At 45.4% G+C, this 17,460-nt stretch overlaps 2 protein-coding genes across 6 annotated transcripts in view; both read left to right on the top strand.

The window, feature by feature from the left end:
* Window positions 1-17,460, top strand: part of LOC118364833 (septin-9-like) — an 86,092-nt gene that overhangs the window by 19,108 nt on the left and 49,524 nt on the right. The window contains exon 1 of one of the 4 annotated variants that reach the window (XM_052490385.1): window positions 1,329-1,466. The exons of 1 other annotated variant lie outside the window; for it this stretch is intronic. In XM_052490385.1, the coding sequence (XP_052346345.1) occupies window positions 1,445-1,466 (22 nt within the window). In that variant the 5' untranslated portion in view covers window positions 1,329-1,444. Of the gene's footprint in view, window positions 1-1,328; window positions 1,467-10,425; window positions 10,682-14,895; window positions 14,966-17,460 lie in introns of those variants that run through there. 2 more of the 4 variants (XM_052490382.1, XM_052490383.1) reach the window with 2 other exon arrangements.
* LOC127914435 (glycine and tyrosine-rich protein-like) lies at window positions 13,175-14,904 on the top strand. 2 transcript variants are annotated; one of them, XM_052490393.1, is made up of 3 exons: window positions 13,175-13,734; window positions 14,055-14,090; window positions 14,267-14,904. In XM_052490393.1, the coding sequence occupies exons 1-3, from the start codon at window positions 13,557-13,559 to the stop codon at window positions 14,758-14,760; spliced, it is 708 nt and encodes a 235-aa protein (XP_052346353.1). In that variant the 5' UTR covers window positions 13,175-13,556; the 3' UTR covers window positions 14,761-14,904. The 2 variants fall into 2 exon arrangements, with proteins under 2 accessions (XP_052346353.1, XP_052346352.1); XM_052490392.1 differs by having other exon boundaries at window positions 13,177-13,662; window positions 13,947-14,090; window positions 14,267-14,901.

The raw sequence follows: 17,460 nt of genomic DNA on the forward strand, positions 1-17,460 counted from the left end.
GAGGGACCCTAGATCGCCCTTTTTAGCAGAACCCCGTTATGTAGATACAGATAACCCCACTGCTCATCCATGCCGGTCTCATTCCCACTAGGATCCAGTGTGTGTGTAGAGTGGGGTGTGTGTGTGTGTGCCACAACCCCGTGATCTATTGGCCATGGGGCTCCCTTTTTATGACTGGTTCCAACTTCCTTGGGTCCCTCATACAGTTGATGCAGCATTTTTTAAAAGAGGATCTTACAATGAGGGAAAACCCAGAGAAGGTTATTATGGATGTTTGTGAACTCACTTCTGATCACACTCTTTGGCAGAGAGACTGTAAAGTTTGGCTCCGGTTGACGTTTTTGACAACGTACAAGAAATCCCTGTTGACACGTACACCATCCCCAGCCCCGTCTCTTGTATCAACACCTCACCTTCGATAAAGCCTGGCGCTTGTCATCGGGGCGAGCCAAGAGAAGCAACTTGCCCTAACGCAACTGTAGCATATCACTGTCCTCACCCAGCCGCGGTTCTTGTAGACTAAACTAAAATAGCCCAGGACAGGTCACATTCACCTGAAAGAGCCAAATGGTTTGTCTCAGTCATGTTTACACTAAAGCTATCTAGATAGCTAAGTCGCTAACTCTGGCTAGCTAAAGTCGCTAACTCTGCAGTATCTAGGGAGGGATCGGATGTCCCTTTGAGAACAAATGGAAAGGGCAGGGAAGTGCTTGTAACTTGGGCCGCCCTCTCCCTTTCACTCACACACACACATGGGTGTGTTTGTTTGACCGTTTTCTCGCCCAGACGGCGGCTCGCGAAGTGACCCTTGACCTCGCCTGGAGAGCAAGGTGGGGGGTCAGAGGTCAGAGTGCGTCCTGCTCTCCTGGCGTCAGGGGAGCGGTTGGAACGGGAGTGGGGTTAGGGGTGGGCACTATGGAATGTTCCAGGTCTGTTAAGTGGCTCCAGTGTTTGTTTTTCCTGATTAAACCCAAGTCAATAGAACTGGAGATACTCCGGGAGGATAGAATACATCGTCTCCGCTCAGGAAATGTTGAAGTTCCTCTCTAACTCACTCAGTTGAGTGTAAGGTTTTGAGAGTGTTCTTTGTCCGCTTACCCCACATTTACCTTGTACATACGGCGTCTTAGAATGGTGTCGAAGGTCCCAACACGTACAGTATCAGAGTGTGTGTGTGTGATTGGGGGCTGTTGAATGGAGGTAGCGGGACGCTTGAGTTCCAGGACCCTAGAGAAAAAACTAATTAAAAGAGCGAGAACTTCCATATGATCCGTTCTGACACTGCATTATCACGGCAGATTGAAGACATTAGCACTACAGAGGGAGGGGGGAGAGAGGTGACTAAGTCAGACAGAAAAAGGGGGAAGTCTCCAGTAAAAAAAAAAAGGGAGGGAGAGAAAAAAGACAGACATTACATGTGGCTATCTGAGGCTGCGAGCAAGTAATGGAGCGAGACAGAATAGCCGGTAAGTTCTGGGCTCTCAAACTTTTTTCTTCGGCATAGTTTGGAGCCTTTTTCATTGAAGAAAAGCTGCTTAATTTACTCTGTTCTAACTCACTTGGTAACTTTGCTGCCTCGCCTGTGTAGAGGAAGCCACGAGTCATTCGGGGTTCTGTTTGCTTCGTCGGCCAATACGGTAGACGCTGGGGCACCCTGTCTGTCTAGTCCGCTTGCCTCACTACTGTTTGAAAGAGTGCAGGACTAACTCATTCATCTTGCTAGTAAATTCGACAAGAATATGATCATCGGCTCTAATGATGATTTCAGTCTTTTCACTTTGGATTTATTTTTGTTGTTGTTGAATTCACTCCATTTTTAAGGGTTGACTTGTAATAGTTTTACTCTACAGCTGGTGGTCGTCTTTGTCTCTCTTTCTGACACGGTCAGCTGTGAGATGCTGTCTTTACTGAATGTGCTGGTCTGCATGCGTGTGTGCGTGAGAGGGGGGCATCATGTGAAGAAGTGTCTAAATCACCATGACTACAAGGTATCCTGGACACTACTATGGAAAGAAATGTGGAAAAGCCACAAAACCAAACGTGCAATTTGTGACTGAGGCATTGCAGTAGGATTGCATTGGATAGGATGGAATAATGACTCACTACAGTTGACCTTGATGTGGGAGCTGGACTATAGATAGACATGATTAACTCTGAATAATGTCATAGCCATGCATACGAGGGAGTTTATGCTTGATTTCAGTCATCTGGATAAACTAGGATTGATGGGAAAGCCTCTATTTTTAGTTATGGGATGAGGCATGAGCTCATGTCTCATGTCGTCGCTAATATGCTTTTTTTTCCCGGTTGTGGCCTCCGCCAGCGTCTTCTCAGGAAAGCCTGGCACGTCCCACACACTGTGTCCTGTCCGACTGCGTGTCTTGTCATGCTGTGTCCTCCCCACTGTTGCTCTCAGCTTCAGGGTTGATATTCCTCCACTTCCCCTGTTCATGTCACTCTCTCTGTTTACACACTGCTATGACTGAAGCGATCTCTGATCCATAGATCTGCCTTATCAGGTCTTTCATTGGATTTTCTGTTTTCTGGTAAGTTTTGAGTTGTAGAGGGGCTTCTAAACTGGCCCATATGGGCTCAGTCTGGATTAAAACGATAACACTAATCCAACAGGCTTGTGGAGATTAGCGTCGGACATCAAGCCGAGCGTCACTCTGAAAATGAACCTTCATTCAGCTGCTAACGAGATGGCTCCGCTTCAGCTCTGTGAGTCTGATCTGCTGTGCAGACTCTGTATAGTTCTAGATTAGACCACAGGGAGGCAGTGTTGCTATGTGAGTTTTCCCTGAGCCATCTGTTTCTGCAGGCAGTCAGTGGACTGCACCACCATTTCACTGAGTTCTGTGAAAAGTTCCATGTGGATGATTCATATTTTGCAGACAGGGATTTCTTTCTTGTGTGATTTGGAAGAATATAGCAAAGTCGGACGGTGGTGGGGTTGAGGAGAAGTGTGAGGTTTTTCCACAGCTCGAGCGTTTGGTGGCAGCAGTCGCCTTTCATCCAGGAAGCCCTGGGTTGAGCAACTTCCTCTTTATTTTGTCTTTATAGGGTTGTTTTTAGATATGTTGCTATGACACCCCCCCAAAAAAAAACCCAACAGCAACACGTAACTTGTTTTGAGCGCTATATGAGCTACAGTATTGTCTTAGCGGGACATTTTGGACCCGTGCTATGAGCCTCTGTCGCCACTCTCCGTTTTGGCTCTGCAGTGTTTCAAACCTCTGCTATAAACCGTAGCATCAGACCTCAACGGTACGGCCGTGGTGGAGCCTCTCTACCCTCGGCTGTGCTGGATTTCAGATAATATGTTCAATGTGATGTCTTATTATTCATCTCTAAGTATGGGCAGCACATTGGGCTATAATGTCAGATAGTTGACTCCCTCATTGTGTTTGGCTGCTGCTTCAGTGATAAAATTCCAAATCTATGTTTAATAGTGGAAATCAGAGGAAATCAGAAATGCCATGTCCATGTCTGTATTGTGACATTTTAAATAGAGATGATCAGTACAGGATATCCTGTTGAGTGACGCTCTCATCACAGCCATGGCAGGCTATTGGTGGCCGAGGTGTGAGTTGATAGACCTGTTGAGGTCAATGCGGAGGGAGGGAGGTGGCGATGGGGCGTCGCTCTGAACACTTACATGCTCTGGATCAACACAAGGCCTGTGCAGTGTGTCACGTCAGCTTACTCATCCTTCGGCTGCTGTGTGTGAATATTCCTTTGCATTCGTTTGGGTTTTGCACAATGTACACAGTGCAGTGAATGCTAACGATAGCCAATGCAGTACCTTTGAGACACAGCACAACAAACGCATGCAAGACCCCACTCACACACACATGCACACTACCCAGTGGCGAACCCCCTGTCGAGGAAGTTGCAAGGCTCTTTGTGTTCCATACAAGCAGTGTACAGGATTTCCTCCATGAGTCAGCTGTCGACACTTCTACCTTCCCACCTCTCTGCACACTACCTTTTTATTGTCTGCTAATATTATTATTTCTCCACTAGGATAAGACCGGGCACAAAGAACATGGCCCTGGACATTGAGAACAGGAAAGTCGAAAACTGGGCGGGCAGGCTCTATGGAAGCCCCGCCTTTTGGTGTTGGGAGTTTGGCTGGTACTAGGCTATCACATGGAAATGATGGAACAGGGGTCAAATCATGGTGTTAGCTTAGTCATGATCTATTCGTCGATGGATAAGGTGTATCACGGCAAGGGCCTGCTCTCGTGTGGCCCTTGTATGATCTACGGGTCTGACTGGGCCTTGCACCAGTGGAACATTCATTGAAGGTGTGGAAAATGCTAATGTCACCTGTAGGGAATGTTAAAATAATGGTACTTTTAGATGTTACAGGGTAGACGGTAGATGGCAAACCAGATGTCATTGTTTTCAATGAGAGCACGACAGTAAACGCCGTTGAGGTTGGCGGTGAATGCCGTCAGCCGCCACGGTAGATGGGACTTGCCGCCAGAGTTCAAATATTTAAACTTTTGCCTTCTGCCATGTCTCGCTATGTTCTGTTCTTTATGTTTGTCTTATTATTATCTATCCTGATGCCTGGTCACTTTACCCTGCCCTCATGTACATATCTACCTCAAATACCTTATTATTATCTATCCTGATGCCCAGTCACTTTACCCTGCCTTCATGTACATATCTACCTCAAATACCTTATTATTATCTATCCTGATGCCTAGTCACTTTACCCTGCCCTCATGTACATATCTACCTCAAATACCTTATTATTATCTATCCTGATGCCTAGTCACTTTACCCTGCCCTCATGTACATATCTACCTCAAATACCTTATTATTATCTATCCTGATGCCCAGTCACTTTACCCTGCCTTCATGTACATATCTACCTCAAATACCTTATTATTATCTATCCTGATGCCTAGTCACTTTACCCTGCCCTCATGTACATATCTACCTCAAATACCTTATTATTATCTATCCTGATGCCTAGTCACTTTACCCTGCCTTCATGTACATATCTACCTCAAATACCTTATTATTATCTATCCTGATGCCTAGTCACTTTACCCTGCCTTCATGTACATATCTACCTCAAATACCTTATTATTATCTATCCTGATGCCTAGTCACTTTACCCTGCCTTCATGTACATATCTACCTCAAATACCTTATTATTATCTATCCTGATGTCTAGTCACTTTACCCTGCCTTCATGTACATATCTACCTCAAATACCTTATTATTATCTATCCTGATGCCTAGTCACTTTACCCTGCCTTCATGTACATATCTACCTCAAATACCTTATTATTATCTATCCTGATGTCTAGTCACTTTACCCTGCCTTCATGTACATATCTACCTCAAATACCTTATTATTATCTATCCTGATGCCTAGTCACTTTACCCTGCCTTCATGTACATATCTACCTCAAATACCTTATTATTATCTATCCTGATGCCCAGTCACTTTACCCTGCCTTCATGTACATATCTACCTCAAATACCTTATTATTATCTATCCTGATGCCTAGTCACTTTACCCTGCCTTCATGTACATATCTACCTCAAATACCTTATTATTATCTATCCTGATGCCCAGTCACTTTACCCTGCCTTCATGTACATATCTACCTCAAATACCTTATTATTATTTATCCTGATGCCTAGTCACTTTACCCTGCCTTCATGTACATATCTACCTCAAATACCTTATTATTATTTATCCTGATGCCTAGTCACTTTACCCTGCCTTCATGTACATATCTACCTCAAATACCTTATTATTATCTATCCTGATGCCTAGTCACTTTACCCTGCCTTCATGTACATATCTACCTCAAATACCTAGCACTACTGCACATTGTACTGGTACTCCCTGTATATAGCTACATTCTTGTGTATTTTATTTCTCTTGTGTTACTATTTTTTGTATTTTTTGTGTTAACTCTGCTTGTTGGGAAGGGCTTGTAAGCATTTCACAGTAAAGTCTACACCAGTTGTATTCGGCGCCTGTGACAAATAAAATGTGATTTGATGACAACTGGTATGATGTTTTTTGCGTCCCTCGTCTAAACGCAGCATAACATGACTTGTGAAAAGGCACACTTCATCGCACAGTGTGTTTTTTTTTTTTATGCCTGATGGGCAAAGTGTGAAATTATCCAGTCAGGCTAGGAGGCCTGGCGTGTTTACAAGTTCTAGTTGGACAGCTCTCTCGTGCCCTTGTTCTCTCTCTCTCTCTCTCTCTCTCTCTCCTCTGTCTCTGTCTGTTTCTGTGTGTGTTATTATCCCGTTTAATTGAGTAGTTTTTCTACTCAAGATTTTTATTGAAGCCACGTTTATTTAGCTCTGTTAATTCCATCAGCAGTCATCAGTGCACTGTTGCCACGCTGTCTGGACTGAAAGGTCAGGACAATGCCGTTTTTAAAAGGTGACATTTTAGAGGAACTGTCTAACCTCTCGCACACACACACACACACACACACACACTCATAAATGGAGTTGATGTGGGGCGACTGGTTTTGTCACTTCCTCATGATAAACGTCTGTGGTTGTGTTCCTATTCGTCTGAAATTGGCCTGACGACCAAGTCTGCAGGTACAACCAGGGAAGTATTAGGAGGCCCACACAGTAAGTGACAAAGCTAACCCACATCATACTGGAGCGAGATGATGTGAAGTAAGAAGTGTGAATATGATGAGAGTCCTAGACCAGCCTATCCTATAAGTACATTGTACTGACCCAAACCGGCACCCTTTTACACAAACAATATGCATCTACACCACAGCTCTTCTCTCTCTCTCTCTCTCTGTCTCTCTCTCTCTCGCTCTCTCTCTGTCTCTCTCTCTGTCTCTCTCTGTCTCTCTCGCTCTCTCTCTGTCTCTCTCGCTCTCTCTCTGCCATTATCCAGAACCCGGCTGTATTGTTTTGGTGGGGATTTTTCTACAGTTTAGCCCTGAGCCTTCAAACACTGTTTACTGGGCTATTTCAGGGGTACTGAAACACACACACACGCGCTCCAGATGTTGTTTTGAAAATCCGTCTCTCTATGCCTGGGAGGGAGCCATCATCTGGGTGTGCGTGTGTGTTTGCGTGCGTGTTTAGATAAATATATGCTGGCTGGGGAGGTGTGTATTTCGCACTGTGTGTTTTTAGGTTTAATTGAGGACTGGGGCTGTGTGGCATATGGTTTACAGTACTGCCACTGAGTCTGAGTACCAGGGGGCCACACACTGCTACGTTTGACCGAAGATACGTACACGAATGCACAGGCATGGGTTAGTGAGGATGTAACACACATCCACGCAGGCACACACACCACACGCCTATACACAGCTTTCAGGTTTTACTGGATGTGTGATACACAGAATGTGGGTATGTGAGTACTTATGAGGCGGACTCAACCCATGGTTGCTTTCAGCACTGAGGCAGCCTACACAATCCATAGAAGACTGTAACCTTTCCAACACAGCACAAGTGGTAAAAAAAAAAACATGGTAGCAGTCTAGAAGAGTTATTCCAGTCCTATAACTGGTATATATCATAAACACACACACTCCATAGTCCTTGGACACACACACACACACTCTCTACCTGGCAGCCTCTGGCCCTGGTCCCTAGACACACGCCATACAGAGGAACCAGAACACACAATAAAACACAGCAGGACCGCTCCTTGACCTGAAGCTGTTAGGGTGAGGCGACGCCAGTCACCAGGTGGGCCCACTTCTAGAGAAGTGAGTGTTCTTTAATTAGAGGGGTAGTGAGTCTAAGGATGAGTCTGAAATGGACCCCTGTTCCCAAAAAACATATATATATTTTTATTTAACCTTTTATTTAACTAGGCAAGTCAATTCTTATTTAAAATTACATCCTACCCCGGCCAAACCTGGACCACGCTGGGACAATTGTGCCTTTCTCTATGGGACTCCTATCATGACCTGATGTGATGCAGCCTGGACTGTACTATATAGTGCACTACCTTTTTGACCAGGGCTCCTATAGTGCACTACCTTTTTGACCAGGGCTCCTATAGTGCACTACCTTTTTGACCAGGGCTCCTATAGTGCTCTACCTTTTTGACCAGGGCTCCTATAGTGCTCTACCTTTTTGACCAGGGCTCCTATAGTGCTCTACCTTTTTGACCAGGGCTCCTATAGTGCTCTACCTTTTTGACCAGGGCTCCTATAGTGCTCTACCTTTTTGACCAGGGCTCCTATAGTGCTCTACCTTTTTGACCAGGGCTCCTATAGTGCTCTACCTTTTTGACCAGGGCTCCTATAGTGCTCTACCTTTTTGACCAGGGCTCCTATAGTGCAGTACCTTTTTGACCAGGGCTCCTATAGTGCTCTACCTTTTTGACCAGGGCTCCTATAGTGCTCTACCTTTTTGACCAGGGCTCCTATAGTGCTCTACCTTTTGACCAGGGCTCCTATAGTGCTCTACCTTTTTGACTAGGGCTCATATAGTGCTCTACCTTTTTGACCAGGGCTCATATAGTGCTCTACCTTTTTGACCAGGGCTCCTATAGTGCTCTACCTTTTTGACTAGGGCTCATATAGTGCTCTACCTTTTGACTAGGGCTCCTATAGTGCTCTACCTTTTTGACTAGGGCTCATATAGTGCTCTACCTTTTTGACTAGGGCTCCTATAGTGCTCTACCTTTTTGACTAGGGCTCCTATAGTGCTCTACCTTTTTGACTAGGGCTCCTATAGTGCTCTACCTTTTGACTAGGGCTCCTATAGTGCTCTACCTTTTGACTAGGGCTCATATAGTGCTCTACCTTTTGACTAGGGCTCATATAGTGCTCTACCTTTTGACTAGGGCTCATATAGTGCTCTACCTTTTTGACTAGGGCTCCTATAGTGCTCTACCTTTTTGACCAGGGCTCCTATAGTGCTCTACCTTTTGACTAGGGCTCATATAGTGCTCTACCTTTTTGACCAGGGCTCCTATAGTGCTCTACCTTTTTGACCAGGGCTCCTATAGTGCTCTACCTTTTGACCAGGGCTCCTATAGTGCTCTACCTTTTTGACTAGGGCTCATATAGTGCTCTACCTTTTTGACTAGGGCTCCTATAGTGCTCTACCTTTTTGACCAGGGCTCATATAGTGCTCTACCTTTTTGACCAGGGCTCATATAGTGCGGTACCTTTTTGACCAGGGCTCATATAGTGCTCTACCTTTTTGACTAGGGCTCATATAGTGCTCTACCTTTTGACCAGGGCTCATATAGTGCTCTACCTTTTTGACCAGGGCTCATATAGTGCTCTACCTTTTGACTAGGGCTCATATAGTGCTCTACCTTTTTGACTAGGGCTCATATAGTGCTCTACCTTTTTGACCAGGGCTCATATAGTGCTCTACCTTTTTGACCAGGGCTCATATAGTGATCTACCTTTTGACCAGGGCTCATATAGTGCTCTACCTTTTTGACCAGGGCTCATATAGTGCTCTACCTTTTTGACCAGGGCTCATATAGTGCTCTACCTTTTTGACCAGGGCTCATATAGTGCTCTACCTTTTTGACCAGGGCTCATATAGTGCTCTACCTTTTTGACCAGGGCTCATATAGTGCTCTACCTTTTTGACCAGGGCTCATATAGTGCTCTACCTTTTTGACCAGGGCTCATATAGTGCTCTACCTTTTTGACCAGGGCTCATATAGTGCTCTACCTTTTTGACCAGGGCTCATATACCTTTTTGACCAGGGCTCATATACCTTTTTGACCAGGGCTCATATACCTTTTTGACCAGGGCTCATATACCTTTTTGACCAGGGCTCATATACCTTTTTGACCCTATAGAGGGAAAAGGGTGCCATTTGCAGATGCAGTCAGACTTTGTGTCAGGAAAGCACCAGAGAAGTGAGTGTTCGAAGTTAGTGCTAGAGAGGCAGAATTACATGTTTATTAATAACTACTGAGGTACTTAGTTCATGTTAGCTCGATTGGAGTGGGACTGAGTGGCTTGAGTTTTATGAAGGCCATTTTTGAGGGCCTGAGCTTTCTGGTTGATTAGATGAAGCCAGGAAGTTGATTAAGTGGCTGTGTGACGATTCCCCTGTTGGCTCATGTCTTTTTACAGACTTGACACACAGTCATTTTTATATTAAAACTAAATGTAATCAGGCAAATCAGTTATTAAGAACAAATTCTTATTTACAATGACAGCCTAGGAACAGTGCCTGTTCAGGGGAAGAACAACAGATTTGTACCTTGTCAGCTCGGGGATTTGAACTTGGAACCTTTCGGTTACTAGTCCAACACTCTAACCAATAGGCTACCCTGCCGCCCCTCCTTGAGAGGGAGGCAGCAGGCAGGGAGATGCACAAAATAAAGGGAGGGAGTTTCTCTCTGAGGGGAGGAGAGGAGGGCTTGATTTTCACTCTCTGAAGACTGAGTGCTGCGATGCAGTGCCAGGCATAGGAGGAAGCAGAGAAAAAAATACGTTGCTCCTTTAAGAAAGCTGTGGGCTTGGATCAGATCTACTACTCAGCACTCTGGTTTTTTACACTGGCTCCTAATTTGGGATTTGTTTAGAATCAATAGGGGGACTCTGGAACGTTACCTTGATTGGGAAGGGATTTGGGAATTCTGTTTACTTGGATATCAAACCAGCAAGATGTCTGACTCCAAGGTTACTGCTCACTTGGACGGAATTATCTCTGACTTTGAAGGTTTGTCTTGTTTTGATCACCCTCTTTTATTTGTCACAGACGTTCCTATCGACAGCCAGTGGTGACTAAAAACTACTATTTCTAGATCGAATTTACAATTGAGTCACTAGCCTTTTCCACTTAACAGCACTGGTCTCTCTCACTCTGTTTTTGTTTCTTGCACACACATTGGGCATGTGTTCCCCTCAGTCTCTTCTTTATTTGACCTATATTGAACTAGGCAAGTCAGTTAAGAACAAATTCTTATTTTCAATGACAGCCTAGGAACAGTGGGTTAACTGCCTTGTTCAGGGGCAGAACTACAGATTTGTACCTTGTCAGCTCAGGGATTCGAACTTGGCCAACGCTCTAACCACTAGGCTACCTGCAACCCCATATAATCAATAGCAGACTTGGATTAAGAGGGCGGCAGGGTAGCCTAGTGGTTAGAGCGTTGGCCAAGTTCGAATCCCTGAGCTGACAAGGTACAAATCTGTCGTTCTGCCCCTGAACAAGGCAGTTAACCCACTGTTCCTAGGCTGTCATTGAAAATAAGAATTTGTTCTTAACTGACTTGCCTAGTTCAATATAGGTAAATACAAAATATCCTAGTTACGTCACTGTCAGTATTGACAGTGCTACTCCACCACAGGAAACCTTCCAGCTGAAAGCATTGAAGGGACTCATAGTAAAGCCTCACATCTGGCCACCGCATCAAATCCCCATTCATTCACAACTCCTCAGTGTGTCCTCTGTCTCTCTCCTTTGTTTTCCTAGCTGTCCTGTGAAGCTAGCATTGACTTCCTTTGTTGTCCTCTTCCTCCTCCGGTCCGAGTGTGTCCTTCCCTCCAGCTGTGAGAGGTCTGACAGGTGCCACACACACACGTTTGTTTTGCTATCCTTGTGGGGAACAAACCAATTGATTCCCATTCAAAATCCTATTTTCCCTAACCCAGCGTTTCCCAAACTCAGTCCTCGGACCCCAAGGGGTGCCCATTTTGGGTTTTGGCCTAACTTAACAGCTGATTTAAAATGATAAAAGCTAGATGATTAGTTGATTTATTTGAATCAGCTGTGTAGTGCTAGGGCATAAAACAAAACATGCACCCCTTGGGGTCCCAAGGAACCAGTTGGGGAAACCCTGCCCTAAACCCCTATTCCTTAATCTAACCTTAATCCTAAAACTAAACCTAACTCTAACCCTAATTGTAAGCCTAAACCTAACCGCTGAAGCTAAAAAAAAAAAAGCCTTATCCCTTTGTGGTCTTGACAAAATGTACCCATTTGTCTGAGTTTTCCTTGTTTTACTATCCCTGTGAGGTCTCTGGAGGCCGATACGTAAAGCTTATTAAAGAGCAGTGATACTATCGAGAGCAGTGTGCGGGTTTCTTATTTTTATCCCCACAGCGATTGTAAAAAAACAAAACCCACACACTTTGAACTGAAAGTGTGTTTCCTCCGTCAGATCTGAGAATCTGAATGTGTGACTGAACACAGTTAAACATGTCGGTATTGTTCATTTCATTTCTTTAGGGTCACATGGACACAGTCCAGAACTTGATGAGCGTTGAGTTCTCGCTCTCTTGGTCAGATCGGTATATGTGCATTCACTCCCTTAGAATTACACGTCTGGTTGTGTGGTCCTGCTTCAGAAAGTAGTTTTGAGCCAGTGAGAACCTCAAAACTATATCAGTCTGTTCATGAGGGTAAAAGACCTTGTTCTTTGACAGAAAGGACTGTGGTGATCTCTCCATATTGGACAGACCAGACTCTATCTCCCACATCTGTAGGTTTATGTCCAGGTAGTTTTGTTTAGTGAGTGATTATGTGTTCTGAGGGAGTGTGCCGCTGTTTGGGCAGGGAGAGGAAATTCCACTGTGTGGTGTGTGTGTGTGTGTGTGTGTGTGTGTGTGTGTGTGTGTGTGTGTGTGTGTGTGTGTGTGTGTGTGTGTGTGTGTGTGTGTGTGTGTGTGTGTGTGTGTGTGTGTGTGTGTGTGTGTGTGTGTGTGTGTGTGTGTGTGTGTTACCCTGCCAAAAAATAGGTAAAGTAAACATGTGTTCTATTGCCTGGGCTCTCTTTTAAAGTGGCATGTGTTTATGTATATTTGGTGGAGTGTCCGTGCACTTTTATGACCATCTTTGGGGGCTTGTGCACCACTTTCTTTTGTAAACTCAGTTTAGGTACAGTGTGCTGTTAACTTTCCATTAGCAGTACTATGTGATCAAATGGATGAAAAATACCATATCAGTGCCATGGTAACAGGATGGTGTCAGCCACCCTGTCACTCAGCCTGTCCTCTCAGGCAGTTGTGGATTCTGCTTGAATCTGATCTGGGGCCGTGTAGAAACGTCACTATTGGTCACATGCGCTGCTGCTGAAACACAGCTGACGTCGGACTACTCTGCCATGTACTTGCAAATCCAGTCTGGTCCGTGTTATGTCTGTCTCAAACTAGAAGTGTGGGGATTTTCCAGAGGCTTATTGTTTGTGGACAGTGTGTGTGTGTGTTTAGATGGTGTGGTTTATGTTAGTGCGTCGGTATGGATTTGAATTTCTTATTTCTGAGAGCACCATCAAATCAGAAGCCTTGGTCTATTATTGCTCTCTGATGAATTGAATCAACTCAATAGAGAGTCAACTAAATAGGGAATGATCCTCTCGGGGTCTGTTTGCTATGGTGGAGTTTGAAATAGCTGCAGGTGTTGTCTGGAATCCATCCGCTCTCGCTACTTCTAACATTGGAAACGGCGCCAGTGGTCAACAAGGGATGTAAATCAGGGTGGCAGTGGCCTGCAGTACAGAAGGCTTTCTAGTCGTTAACCTGTGGCTGTTGCTTGTTCAAAGGACTGAACTAGGCCTTACCTGCCAAGCACCCAGGGGTTCAGACTGAAAGGTATGGAGCCAAGCACCCAGGGGTTCAGACTGAAAGGTTTGGAGCCAAGCACCCAGGGGTTCAGACTGAAAGGTATGGAGCCAAGCACCCAGGGGTTCAGACTGAAAGGTATGGAGCCAAGCACCCAGGGGTTCAGACTGAAAGGTTTGGAGCCAAGCACCCAGGGGTTCAGACTGAAAGGTTTGGAGCCAAGCACCCAGGTGTTCAGACTGAAAGGTTTGGAGCCAAGCACCCAGGGGTTCAGACTGAAAGGTTTGGAGCCAAGCACCCAGGGGTTCAGACTGAAGGTTTAGCCAAGCACCCAGGGGTTCAGACTGAAAGGTTTGGAGCCAAGCACTCAGGGGTTCAGACTGAAAGGTTTGGAGCCAAGCACCCAGGGTTCAGACTGAAAGGTTTGGAGCCAAGCACCCAGGGGTTCAGACTGAAAGGTATGGAGCCAAGCACCCAGGGGTTCAGACTGAAAGGTATGGAGCCAAGCACCCAGGGGTTCAGACTGAAAGGTTTGGAGCCAAGCACCCAGGGGTTCAGACTGAAAGGTATGGAGCCAAGCACCCAGGGGTTCAGACTGAAAGGTATGGAGCCAAGCACCCAGGGGTTCAGACTGAAGGTATGGAGCCAAGCACCCAGGGGTTCAGACTGAAAGGTTTGAGCCAAGCACCCAGGGGTTCAGACTGAAAGGTTTGGAGCGGCACCCAGGGGTTCAGACTGAAAGGTTTGGAGCCAAGCACCCAGGGGTTCAGACTGAAAGGTTTGGAGCCAAGCACCCAGGGGTTCAGACTGAAAGGTTTGGAGCCAAGCACCCAGGGGTTCAGACTGAAAGGTTTGGAGCCAAGCACCCAGGGGTTCAGACTGAAAGGTTTGGAGCCAAGCACCCAGGGGTTCAGACTGAAAGGTTTGGAGCCAAGCACCCAGGGGTTCAGACTGAAAGGTTTGGAGCCAAGCACCCAGGGGTTCAGACTGAAAGGTTTGGAGCCAAGCACCCAGGGGTTCAGACTGAAAGGTTTGGAGCCAAGCACCCAGGGGTTCAGACTGAAAGGTTTGGAGCCAAGCACCCAGGGGTTCAGACTGAAAGGTTTGGAGCCAAGCACTACTGAACTACCAACAGCTGCGTTCACTTTGAGTTCTTTCTTTCTTTCTCTTTGTCACACTGTGTGTCAGCGTAAACCCAACCGTGTCCAGAGAAGACATGAGGAAGTGTATATTTGACACCCTGACATTAGCGGTGGCTAAGCTTTGGACTGATCAAGTGAAATATCATCGGGGGAGGATTTGTGTAACGTTATCGGTCATTCGATGGCCTTGCCTTGTCAGACTTGGTTTTGAAAGATTTCTATAATATTATAATTCCGCTGCATAATGTTGCAGCCCGCTTCTGTTGACACTGGCAGGACCGCTGTGTGCGTACGCGTGGGTATGTAAGCGCCCCGAAGTTAAACTTCACCATTATAGTTTGTGTTAGCGTATCAAGATAAAGTGTTGTCAAACTTGAATAGACATTCTGTTCAAGTCAGAATCACTGTTTTGTCAGTGGGTTTGGCATTGTGTGTACAGTGGTATGTATGTATGTATGTATGTATGTATGTATGTATGTATGTATGTATGTATGTATGTATGTATGTATGTATGTATGTATGTATGTATGTGTCTGAAACGGCACAGTTTTAAATGCTAGCATTATATCATCATGCCTCTTATGTTTCATAGACCATAATCTGGCAGTTTTACAGTAACTGTCAGCGTCCTCATTGTTCCACCGTCATGTGATACGGATCAGGAAGTGAGCGAGTCGGGAATGTAAGAGATTGTTCAGTGAGACAACCATTGACTACAGACTTAATACCATGGTGTTATATGAGCAGAGAAAGGTCAGCAATATTATTCGGCAATATCTTCTCCATTATCCCATAGATAGTGTGTAATACTATATATTTGCTACAGTACAGTTGGCCTTTTCTGCCCTAAAGAACCCTCAAAACACACACTTGCACATCTGGCCCAATAGACATAAATTAGACTAGACAGACACACACACACACACACACACACAGACACACACACACAGACACACACACAGACAGACACACACACACACACATACACACAGATGAAACTCTAGCATTTGGGCCTCAGAGTTGCGGTCCCCAGGAGAGCTCCCTTCACTCTTCAGTTCTAAGAGGCCGGTCTGAAGGCCGTCTGGCCCCCGTCTAGACCCATTTCTTTGAGGAAGCTGATCCAGCCGGTCACATCAGGACTCAGACGACATGCCATGGAGCTCAGGGCCCATACTCACAAAGCATCTCAGAGAAGGAGTATTGATTAAGGCCTGGGACTCTAACATGAAGGCCACCATGATGTCCGTTGGCCTTGTTTAGTAGGATAGTGTGCTGATGTGGATGAGCTGTAGTGCAACAGTGGACCATAGAGAACACAACCTCACGTCTTGACCTTTTTAGTCAGTTTTAGTATACGTCGATGGTCCCTCTCTCTCGCCCTCTCTTTCCTCAGTGTTCAGTCTTTTCTCTAGCCTCACTAAACCCCACAACAGGATGCGGCGATGACTTTGATCTTTCTGACCTCAGTCAGAACCCAACACAACCAGGAAGTCGGTCTCTTTCTATATCTACCGTGAGACTGTAAACAGGAAACTATACGTTATGGTTCCGATGGCTCGTTTTGGTTGGAGCATAATTACATTTCCCAGCTCCATAAAAATCGAATGTTATTTGTCACATGCTTCGTGAATAACAGGTGTACACTAGCAGTGAAATGCACACTGACTGTGTTAACTCAAACCATTAGATGAAAGCACCTGGATAGCTGTATAATTATCCTAAGCCTATCTCTTTCTAGCTGCATCAGAGCTGTACAGTATCTATTGTCCATTACTCTGTGTGTCCTTGAGGAGATGAGCTAACGCCAGTAATGCACACAGGGACAGGAAGTCAAGGCTAACACCTGGGCCTAGCAGGGTATTTCTCCTCTATTTAAATCGCCCAGGACGATACCAGTAGTGCGATACTCGTTGGTGTCGTGGCAGGGAAACAAAACACGAAGCAGATTTAACTTCTTTAGGAAAACAGGTTCTAATGTTAGAAAACAAACATCATTATGTTGTCATCCAGAGTCACATGCATTTATTTTCCAAGCTACAGCACAATATTTTACATAGCTGTTTTTTTTAAAGGACCAAAGAGTTGAGTTTGCTTCGTGTTTTCATTTTTGCTATGGACATTTTTTTTTGCGATGCTGGTATCTACCCGGCCCTACTATTTAGGCCAGGTGGGAAGAGAGCCTCCATCTTAGTGTGTTTTTCTGACCACAACATCTGGCCAGGAAAAACTCTGTTGGCCCAGTTATAGGCCTTGGACTATGGGCCCAGATTTGTTCTTGGTCAGGAAAAATGCCTGGCCCTATGACCACTGTTATGGTCATCCCCTCACAGGAGACTATGGGACACAGAACACCAAGAGGTAGGCTACACTGGGAGAGAGAGAAGTAGGCTCTGTTTGTTAAGGAGATTCCGCAGAGACGTTCTGTATTTCCAGCTCATTGTCTGGGAATGCCATTTCACTTGGGGAGGGGGATGAGACGGTATCGTCCGCCTGGCCTACCGCCTGGTATCGTCCCAGGTCAATCCAGCACGTGTGAAATCCATGACTGGGATATCCTTGGATGCTTCCTCGGAAACACGTGATCCTTCTTCTCTGTCTTCTAATGGAGTGACGTTGGAAAGAGTGACCTCTGAGTGTATAGAAAACCGTGGGAAACCGCATGGTGGAACTGAGTCGCGGAACGTTCCTATTTGCTATAGCAATTCCCGTAATGTCTCTCTCTTTCCAAGTCATTCTGAGGCATATGGTGTCTGTTAAGAAAGTTGCATTTGTAGGTCATATTAAATCATATGCA

This window comes from Oncorhynchus keta, chromosome 32 (genome assembly GCF_023373465.1).
Source record: "Oncorhynchus keta strain PuntledgeMale-10-30-2019 chromosome 32, Oket_V2, whole genome shotgun sequence".
NCBI lineage: Eukaryota > Metazoa > Chordata > Actinopteri > Salmoniformes > Salmonidae > Oncorhynchus > Oncorhynchus keta.

Excerpts from the sequence above, each read along its gene's own strand:
- LOC127914435 (XM_052490392.1), top strand. The coding sequence starts at position 13,557 with ATGGAGCCAAGCACCCAGGGGTTCAGACTGAAAGGTTTGGAGCCAAGC. Across the intron at positions 13,663-13,946 it reads CCAGGGGTTCAGACTGAAAG|GTTTGGAGCCAAGCACCCAG; the intron begins GTATGGAGCCAA and ends TCAGACTGAAAG. Across the intron at positions 14,091-14,266 it reads CCAGGGGTTCAGACTGAAAG|GTTTGGAGCCAAGCACCCAG; the intron begins GTATGGAGCCAA and ends TCAGACTGAAAG.